We start from the raw sequence: 10515 nt of genomic DNA, 5'->3' as shown, positions 1-10515 counted from the left end.
TACCAATTTAGAGACACAATTGATCCTTCATGAAAAAAAGAGAGAAAAAGAAAGTGTAACAAAAACAATTCTTATGAACATTTGACATTGGAATTACACTAATTGGAGGAGGAGACTTATTTTCTTTATACATGACCAAACACTAAGTTTGGTGTCCTCCTAAGAGAATGTCACGGTTTCATTAATTGTTTTGTTATAAAAAGAACAACTCTAGCTACGGTTGGATAAGATAATGTGTGTTGTCTTGTTGTGATGATTAGGTAGTCAAAGAATCTTCAATGAAAGAGACAAGACAAAGGAAAGCATAGCATGAGGACAAAATATCATCACATCAAAAAGAGAATCTGCCATTCCTCAGAAGATGGTCACGGCAAAGGCAAGGCAATGAGCACATTTTGTCTTCATTCATCCTTACATACATACCTTTGATTCCCTTAAGTCCAATTGCATCCTAGCCTTTCATTGCTCGTTTAAAAAGCTCACCACCTTTTAGCCATGCACATAACCGAATCCTTGTGGCTTTGAAACCTCAATTCTTTCATCCTTCACCATAAGCTACACTTCTTTCCAACAATCTAAACCTCCCTTCATCAATTCTTACCCCAACCAATTCGGTCTCACCTCTTTGTGCTCCAAACTCACATCAAACTCTCTAACACTCTTCACACCCCCTTTAACCTTACAAAACTCCACCAACTAAGTGATCATGGCCTCCTCATCAAGAACCAAACGAAGAAAAGGAAAAGAACCTATGGTGGAGGAGAGCACCCCTGAATATGACCGATGGAGATTCAAGTCTTCATACCATCAATTTCAAATGGAGTGGATGAACAACAAGAAGATCTATCCAGAAATTCCATTCTTATTTCCGGATGATGGATGTCAAGAAATGAAGAACAAAATTCAAAAGAGGAGGTGGGAGGAGCTTACATCACCAGATACCCGAATCAATGCCAATATTGTAAGAGAGTTCTATGCCAACATCCCGAGGCTTGACATGCGTGAGCCACCAACATACAAGAGCTATGTGCGGGGAGTGGAAGTAGATTTTAGCTCGAATGCAATCAAGAAAGTCTTGGGGCTAAAGTCAGTCCGCTTTAATGAACCAGGATACCATCAAAGGTTGAATGAGGATCAGGATTATGATGAGATTGCTAGAGATATTTGTTTAGAGAACTCCGAATGGGAAGGAGATGGCAAGAACCGATATAAGTATTTGAAGAGATGTGACCTCATCCCGGAAGCCAAAGGATGGTATGAGCTGATGAAAAGATCAATTCTGGGCACAGTAAACACATCAGAAGTTAACAAGGAGAGGGCTGTGATGTTGCACTGCATCATGGTAGGAGGAGAGATCAAAGTCCATGAGATTCTTGCAAAGATATCCAACGGATTGCTGAGAAGAATTCGTCCGGATCTTGGTTGTACTATCCAAGTACCATTTGGAGGTTATGTGTGAAGGCTAAAGTACCACTGGAAGATGAGAATCCAAAGTGGATAGGCCAAGGCTTGCCCATAACCATTGAAAGAATGATAATAACTCCTGAAGCACATCATGGCCGAAGACCACATGGAAGAAGGCAAAGAGAAGAACTAATGGAAGAAGATGAGTTACACCAAGAAGAAGAACCACAAGAAGAGGAGGAACAGCCGCACTTTTTCCCACATGGCAATATGGATATGACCCAAATGCAAGAAGCAATTGGAAGACTGTCACACCAATACACAAGAATTCAAGAAAGGCAACAAGAGTACCATTCACAATACTTGAAGCATCACCAAGAACAACAAGAATGGCAGCTGAAAATGATGAACCAACAAAATGAGTTTGAGTCAAAATTCACTGCAATGCAAGAGGAGCATGCCTTTCAATCTCATGAGGCATTTGGGAAGTTAGCACAAATGCAGGCCGAAACCATGAGGGCTCTCAATGAGTTTACAACCCTCCAAGATGCAAGATATGAAGTCCAAGCCGATTACAACATTAATAGTCAAATCAGGCTGAACTATATTGGAGAACATCTGAACACCATGGATCCAGCATTCCCAACATTTGAAGAGTTCTTCAAAAAGAAAAGTGAAATAGAAGTAAACAAAGCCATGATGCTTGAAGATAGAGTAGAGGAAGCGATGAATAAAGCGGGGTTCTGGCGGGGTCAACAGCCAACAAACATGGACACAGGGAATGCCAGCAACCAAGTATATGAAAGAAGAAAGAAAAAGCATGACAAATGAAAGGTGGACTTGCTCCTTAATCATCACTACAAAAAAATATGCGTTCTATCTGTTTGAAGTGTCTTTGCATCTTTGAGAAGTTATTTTAATTAATAGTCTTTGCATTATGTGTGTTCATCATAAAATAAGTAAGCTAGTTAAGTTTGTGCTTGTGTGTTTGCTTCCACTTAACTAAGAGCATGTTCTGTCCCCTGCATCTTTAATTCAATAAAAGAAATGTCTGATTGTGAAGTGAGGTTTTCTGTTAGATAGAAGTATGATAAAAGTAAGTGGTGGTACGTGTGTGATTGTATAAAAACTCACTTTTAGTGAATAAAGAGCTAGGATGTCTTTTTCTAAGAATAGAGTGATCTACTGTCTATGAATCTCAATAAGAAAATCCTTGGTTCAAAAGAAAAAAATAAAAAGAAAGAAAGAAAAGAAATAGCCAAAAGATGGCAGAATCAAAGAAAACAAAAAAAGGAAACAAAGCTGGACACCAATAGCTTGAACCTTAAAAATATATGCCTGTGGTGTCTATGTATTAGGATCTGCTTGGACTACTAAGCTCTTTGGAGTGCTTCAACACTCGGTGACTTGGATTAACTAATCCGGGATCATCAGCTGAAAATCCACTATCAAGAGCAACCTAACTACAAGGCATTTAGTAACCAAAAAGGTGCTGGGCATCAATGTTTAAAGGGAAAGGTGAGCCAAGTGTCCATGGTGAATAATGTGTCAAGTATAAAGAAAAGAAAATGAACTTGCTACACATGACACTCAAATAAAGCTTTGAACAAAGTAATAGCCAAGGATAAAGGAATAATGAGAGGTCATAGCAGTATGACACTTGAAGCTTGAAGGAGACTTTCTAAAGCCTAAGAATCAATAAGAAGTGAGTATGTGCATATCAACATAAAATCCCATGAACTATCAATAACATTCTGCTAGCATGAACATCTTTTTCCAATTCATTCTTTCTTCCTAATAATTCATTTCTTGCTTGGGGACAAGCAAGCTTTAAGTTTGGTGTTGTGATGACAAGTCATCTTAGCCTAGTTTCACTAGTCTTTTTCTTTTGTTTTCACTTGAATTATGCACTTTCTTGAGGCTTAAGCAAGCCAATTTATGTAGATTTTCATGCTTCCTTTGATTGAATCAACCATAGATAAATTAATGCAATTTCATGAGGTTTGATGCCATAATTGGTGCATATTAGGATAGAATGATCATCTCATGATTTCAAGCATAGCTTTGATGTGTTTGGTTGATTTATGATAGGTGAAGAAAGCTTGGAAAAGGATTGAAGTGAGAAGGAATGGCTAGAAGCTAAGAGAAGACAATGAAACAAGTGAAATTGAACCAGGAAGAATGAAGTTGGAGTTGAAGTTAGCCCTCAAACGTTGGCACAAACTTTTGGACTTGAAGTTAGCCTCAACGTTAGCCCCCTAACTTGGAGGCTAACGTTGGCATGAAGATTTGCTCCCAGGGTGTGCCAACGTTTGCGCCAACGTTAGCCCCATAACTTGGAGGCTAACGTTGGCATGAGAACTCTCCTCCAGGGCTGCCAACGTTTGCGCCAACGTTAGCCCCCTAACTTGGAGGCTAACGTTGGCGCCACACCAACACAAAGCAAGGCCAACGTTAGGGTCAAAGTTAGCCCCCTAACGTTGGCACCAACGTGAGATGCAGGAAATTGGTTTTGCTGATATGAAAAGTTGGCCTCAAAGTTAGCCCCCTAACTTTGAGGCTAACTTTGAATCCAACTTTGCAAAACCCAAATCCGGTTCAATTGGTTCACTTGGGTTTCTCTCCAAGCTTCAAGAGCAATCAACCAAGGCCTCTTTCAACCCAATTCCATCAAGAGCAAAGGCCCAACTCAAGGCTTGAAGATCAATTGAAGAGAGTGTATAAATAGGCTAAGATTCAAGTTAGTCGGGGAGCTTCCTTTTAGTTTTTAAAAAGAGTTTTCTTCTTAGTTTTGGGAGCTTGAATGATCTTTATTTTCTTAGTTTAATTGCTTTCAAGCTCCCAAAACTAAGAAGAAAACTCTTTTTAAAAACTAAAAAGGAAGCTCCCCGACTAACTTGAATCTTAGCCTATTTATACACTCTCTTCAATTGATCTTCAAGCCTTGAGTTGGGCCTTTGCTCTTGATGGAATTGGGTTGAAAGAGGCCTTAGTTGATTGCTCTTGAAGCTTGGAGAGAAACCCAAGTGAACCAATTGAAACGGATTTGGGTTTTGCAAAGTTGGATTCAAAGTTAGCCACAAAGTTAGGGGGCTAACTTTGAGGCCAACTTTTCATATCAGCAAAACCAATTTCCTGCATCTCACGTTGGTGCCAACGTTAGGGGGCTAACTTTGACCCTAACGTTGGCCTTGCTTTGTGTTGGTGTGGCGCCAACGTTAGCCTCCAAGTTAGGGGGCTAACGTTGGCGCAAACGTTGGCAGCCCTGGAGGAGAGTTCTCATGCCAACGTTAGCCTCCAAGTTATGGGGCTAACGTTGGCGCAAACGTTGGCACACCCTGGGAGCAAATCTTCATGCCAACGTTAGCCTCCAAGTTAGGGGGCTAACGTTGAGGCTAACTTCAAGTCCAAAAGTTTGTGCCAACGTTTGAGGGCTAACTTCAACTCCAACTTCATTCTTCCTGGTTCAATTTCACTTGTTTCATTGTCTTCTCTTAGCTTCTAGCCATTCCTTCTCACTTCAATCCTTTTCCAAGCTTTCTTCACCTATCATAAATCAACCAAACACATCAAAGCTATGCTTGAAATCATGAGATGATCATTCTATCCTAATATGCACCAATTATGGCATCAAACCTCATGAAATTGCATTAATTTATCTATGGTTGATTCAATCAAAGGAAGCATGAAAATCTACATAAATTGGCTTGCTTAAGCCTCAAGAAAGTGCATAATTCAAGTGAAAACAAAAGAAAAAGACTAGTGAAACTAGGCTAAGATGACTTGTCATCACAACACCAAACTTAAAGCTTGCTTGTCCCCAAGCAAGAAATGAATTATTAGGAAGAAAGAATGAATTGGAAAAAGATGTTCATGCTAGCAGAATGTTATTGATAGTTCATGGGATTTTATGTTGATATGCACATACTCACTTCTTATTGATTCTTAGGCTTTAGAAAGTCTCCTTCAAGCTTCAAGTGTCATACTGCTATGACCTCTCATTATTCCTTTATCCTTGGCTATTACTTTGTTCAAAGCTTTATTTGAGTGTCATGTGTAGCAAGTTCATTTTCTTTTCTTTATACTTGACACATTATTCACCATGGACACTTGGCTCACCTTTCCCTTTAAACATTGATGCCCAGCACCTTTTTGGTTACTAAATGCCTTGTAGTTAGGTTGCTCTTGATAGTGGATTTTCAGCTGATGATCCCGGATTAGTTAATCCAAGTCACCGAGTGTTGAAGCACTCCAAAGAGCTTAGTAGTCCAAGCAGATCCTAATACATAGACACCACAGGCATATATTTTTAAGGTTCAAGCTATTGGTGTCCAGCTTTGTTTCCTTTTTTTGTTTTCTTTGATTCTGCCATCTTTTGGCTATCTCTTTTCTTTCTTTCTTTTTATTTTTTTCTTTTGAACCAAGGATTTTCTTATTGAGATTCATAGACAGTAGATCACTCTATTCTTAGAAAAAGACATCCTAGCTCTTTATTCACTAAAAGTGAGTTTTTATACAATCACACACGTACCACCACTTACTTTTATCATACTTCTATCTAACAGAGAACTATCTCATTTCACAATCAAACATGTCTTTTATTGATTTAAAGATGCAGGGGACAGAACATGCTCTTAGTTAAGTGAAAGTGAACACACAAGCACAAACTTAAACTAGCTTACTTATTTTAAGATAATGCAAAGACTATGTCTGAACCCAAAAGACACTTTAACAGAACATACTCAAAATATTACTCAATAGCAAAAGTTAAGTGTATATACAACCTATTGGTTTGCATCTCTTTTGTTCATCCTTCTGTTGTGCCCATTTTGAATCATGATGCCAAATTCCTTGCTACTTCCTTTGATTCGTCATTTTGACTCTGGGCAAATTCTTATGTTCTTGCTACAGGTCATAGAGTTAGGACTAAAAAGCAATTATATAGTTGATTAATTTGTCTGATTTCTTGAAACTAGTAATGTGTAGGAGGTTAGAATGTGTTTCTGAATGAAGTTTTGGTGGAACACCAAACTTAGAAATTTTCATTCTTCCTCAAATTATTTTGGTGTGCAACACCAAACTTAGCTCCTTGCAATGCATACTAATTATTCAACATTTTTATTGAAAATGCTACGAAAAAGATAACTACCTCACGTTGGGTTGCCTCCCAACAAGCGCTCTTTTATTGTCATTAGCTTGACATCTTCCGTTTTTGCTTCAAGGAGGGTTTAGGCTCTGGACCTCTGTTTCTTTGTTCCATTGCCCCCCTAGGTACAGCTTTGCTCTATGGCCATTTGCTGTAAACCGATTCTTTGTTGCTTCATCTAGCAATTCAATACTCCCATAAGGAAAAACCTTAGTCACCAAGTATGGACCTGTCCACTTAGACTTAAGCTTGCCAGGGAATATCTTGAGCCGTGAGTTATACAAGAGAACTTGTTGTCCAGGTTTGAACTCTTTCTTCAAAATCTTCCTGTCATGCCATCTTTTAGCTTTTTCCTTGTATATCTTGGCATTTTCATAGGCTTCTAGCCTAAACTCATCTAGCTCATTCAGTTGCAACAATCTTTTTTCTCCTGCTGCTTCAGAATCCAGATTTAGAAGTTTGGTGGCCCAAAAGGCTTTGTGCTCAAGCTCTACAGGGAGATGACAAGATTTGCCATATAGCAATTGAAATGGGGATTTCCCAATGGGAGTTTTGAAGGCTGTTCGGTATGCCCAAAGTGCATCTTCCAACTTCCTAGCCCAATCCTTTCTTGTGCTACCAACTGTCTTTTCTAGGATTTTCTTCAGTTCCCTGTTTGCTAATTCTGCCTGTCCATTAGTTTGAGGATGATATGGTGTGGCTACCTTATGAATAACTCCATATTTGTGGAGAAGTTTCTTCATTTGTCTATTGCAAAAATGACCACCACCATCACTGATGAGACCCTTAGGTACTCCAAATCTAGTAAAGATGTGCTTTTTTAAGAATTGAAGAACAATTTGTGCATCACAGGTAGTTGTGGCTATGGCTTCCACCCATTTTGAAACATATTCCACTGCTACCAAGATATATTTGAATGAATAAGAGGGGGGAAAGGGTCCCATGAAATCAATGCCCCATAGATCAAACAATTCTACTTCCAAAATGAAGTTCTGTGGCATCTCATTCCTTTTTGTTAATCCTCCTGCTCTTTGGCATTCATTACATTGGTGGACAAACTCCCTGGCATCTTTGAAGATGGTTGGCCAATAGAACCCACTTTGTAGTATCTTTGCTGCTGTTCTTTCTGGACCAAAGTGTCCGCCGTATGTAGAGCCATGGCAATGCCATAATATGTCTTGCATTTCACTCTCAGGGACACATCTTCTAATTATTCCATTAGAACATCTTTTGAACAAATAAGGTTCATCCCACAAGAACTTCCTTGATTCATTGATCAGCTTCTTCACTTGTTGCTTAGTGAATTCTTGAGGTATCTTCCTTCCCACTTTGTAGTTAGCTATATCGGCAAACCATGGTGTTTGTTGGATCAGCATAAGATGTTCATCTGGGAAGCTTTCATTCACAGGTAATGAAGCCTTTTGGATTGTTTCTGGTGGCAGCCTTGACAAATGATCAGCAACTAGATTTTCGGTGCCTTTCCTGTCCCTTACCTCAATGTCAAATTCTTGTAAGAGTAGAATCCACCTGATGAGTCTTGGTTTGGCATCCTGTTTTGACATCAAATACTTGAGAGCAGCATGATCAGTATAAACCACAATTTTAGATCCTATCAAGTATGATCTAAACTTATCAAATGCATAGACCACAGCCAACAATTCCTTCTCTGTTGTAGTGTAATTTTTTTGAGCTTCATTCAATACTTTACTTGCATAATATATGACATGATGCAAGTTTCCCTTCTTCTGTCCAAGTACAGCACCAATGGCAATCTCACTTGCATCACACATGAGTTCAAATGGCAAATTCCAATCCGGAGGTGTGATGACTGGTGCTGTTGTGAGTTTCTGTTTTAAAGTTTCAAAAGCATGCTGGCACTCTTTATCAAAAACAAAAGGTTGATCAATCATCAAAAGGTTGCTCAAAGGTTTGGCTATTTTAGAAAAATCTTTGATAAACCTTCTATAAAATCCTGCATGCCCCAAGAAACTTCTAACAGACTTCACATTAGTTGGTGGAGGGAGTTTTTCTATTATCTCAACCTTTGCCTTATCAACCTCTATCCCTTTTCTTGAAACTTTATGACCAAGAACAATCCCCTCAGGTACCATGAAATGGCACTTCTCCCAGTTCAAAACCAAATTAGTTTCTTGGCATCGTTTCAAGACAAGAGTTAGATGGTTTAAGCAAGTATTGAAACTATCACCAAAGACAGAGAAGTCATCCATAAAAACTTCTAAGAATTTTTCAACCATATCTGAGAAAATGGAAAGCATACACCTTTGAAAAGTAGCTGGGGCATTGCACAATCCGAATGGCATTCTTATAAGCAAAAACTCCAACTGGGCATGTGAATGAAGTCTTTCTTGGTCCTTTGGGTCCACCACTATCTGATTATACCCAGAATATCCATCCAAGAAACAATAATAAGCATGGCCAGCCAACCTTTCGAGCATTTGATCAATGAAAGGAAGTGGGAAATGATCTTTGCGTGTGGCATCATTCAGCCTTCTATAGTCAATACACATCCTCCACCCTGTCACAGTTCTAGTCGGAATGAGTTCACTTTTCTCATTAATAATGACTGTCATCCCTCCTTTCTTTGGTATCACTTGGACTGGGCTTATCCACGAGCTATCGGAAATAGGGTATATGATTCCTGCATTCCATAATTTCATCACTTCCTTCTGGACGACCTCCTTCATTGCAGGGTTGAGTCTTCTCTGAGGTTGAATCACTGCTTTGGAATTGTCCTCCAAAAGAATCTTATGCATGCATACTGTGGGGCTGATGCCCTTCAGGTCATCAATGGTCCATCCTAAGGCATCCTTGTGAGTTCTGAGAACATCAAGAAGCTCTCCTTCTTCTTTCTTTGTCAAAGACGAGTTGATTATCACTGGGAGGCTTTCTGAAGTGCCAAGAAATGCATATTTGAGATGAGAGGGTAATGGCTTCAGTTCTTGCTTTTGCACCCTCGGCTACTTGTTCTTCTATTGCATTTTGATCTCCTTCTTGCTCTTGAGAACTTTCTTCCAGCATTTCTTCCACCAAACTCTCTATCATATCTACTTTTACATAATCCTCTTGCTCAGGGCTATTTTGCATTGACTTGAAAACATTTATGATCATTTGTTCATTATGGACCCTGAAGACCATTTCTCCTTTTTCTACATCGATGATGGCTCTTGCTGTGTGTAAGAATGGCCTCCCCAAAATGATTGAGTCACTTCCTTCCTCTTCAGTATCCAAAATCACAAAATCTGCCGGGAAGATAAATTCCCCAATCTTCACCAACAGATTTTCCACAATTCCATTGGGTGTCTTAATGGATCTGTCAGCCATAACTAATGACATCCTGGTGGATTTAAGCTCTTCTATATCAAGTTTTCTCATCATTGAGAGAGGCATTAAATTGATGCTGGCACCAAGGTCACAGAGAGCTTTGTTGAGAATTGTTTTTCCAATGGTGCATGACACTACAAAACCCCCCGGATCTTTGAGTTTTGGGGGAATACCCCGCTGAATCACAGCACTGCATTCCTCTGTCAGTAATATGGTTTCCTTCTCAAGCCAATTTCTCTTCTTATTGATAAGATCCTTCAAAAACTTGGCATATAAAGGCATTCGCTCAAGTACTTCAGCTAGAGGGATATTGATTTCCAGCCTCTTGAAGGTCTCAAGGAATTTGTGGAAATGTTGGTCCTTAACCTCTTTGTTGAATCTCTGAGGATATGGCAGTGGAGGTGTGATGCTCTTTTCGATTTGCCGCTGTCCTTGAGTCTTTTCCTTTGAGCTATGTGGCTGGTTCTCCTGTTCTTTGAGTTTCTCATTGCTTTTGGTTGGCACCACAACTTGCTCCTTAGCTTGATCTGCTTTTGTTTGCTTATCCTCTGTTGGTTCTTTGATGCTCTCTTTTTGTTTCTTTGTAGTGTCATTGTTGCTCATCAATATTCTCCCACTTCTCA

The 10515-nt window shown here is 39.4% G+C and overlaps 2 protein-coding genes across 2 annotated transcripts; one reads left to right on the top strand and one right to left on the bottom strand.

Moving 5' to 3' along the window:
* Positions 1–1530: 1530 nt before the first annotated feature.
* On the top strand, positions 1531–2235 carry LOC130939852 (uncharacterized). The gene has a single exon (XM_057867918.1). The coding sequence runs from the start codon at positions 1531–1533 to the stop codon at positions 2233–2235; it is 705 nt and encodes a 234-aa protein (XP_057723901.1).
* Positions 2236–9443: 7208 nt separating this feature from the next.
* On the bottom strand, positions 9444–10174 carry LOC130939851 (uncharacterized). Its single transcript, XM_057867917.1, has 2 exons — positions 9533–10174; positions 9444–9458 (listed from the first exon to the last, which is right to left on the bottom strand). Exons 1-2 carry the CDS (start codon positions 10172–10174, stop codon positions 9444–9446), a joined length of 657 nt encoding a protein of 218 aa, XP_057723900.1.
* Between the last annotated feature and the right edge of the window lie 341 nt (positions 10175–10515).

Source organism: Arachis stenosperma, chromosome 7 (assembly GCF_014773155.1).
Source record: "Arachis stenosperma cultivar V10309 chromosome 7, arast.V10309.gnm1.PFL2, whole genome shotgun sequence".
In the NCBI taxonomy this organism is placed as follows: Eukaryota; Viridiplantae; Streptophyta; class Magnoliopsida; order Fabales; family Fabaceae; genus Arachis; species Arachis stenosperma.
This window is presented reverse-complemented; position numbering and strand designations above follow the sequence as displayed.

Coding starts and splice junctions, on each gene's coding strand:
- LOC130939852 (XM_057867918.1), top strand. CDS start 1,531: ATGATAATAACTCCTGAAGCACATCATGGCCGAAGACCACATGGAAGA.
- LOC130939851 (XM_057867917.1), bottom strand. CDS start 10,174: ATGCCTTTATATGCCAAGTTTTTGAAGGATCTTATCAATAAGAAGAGA.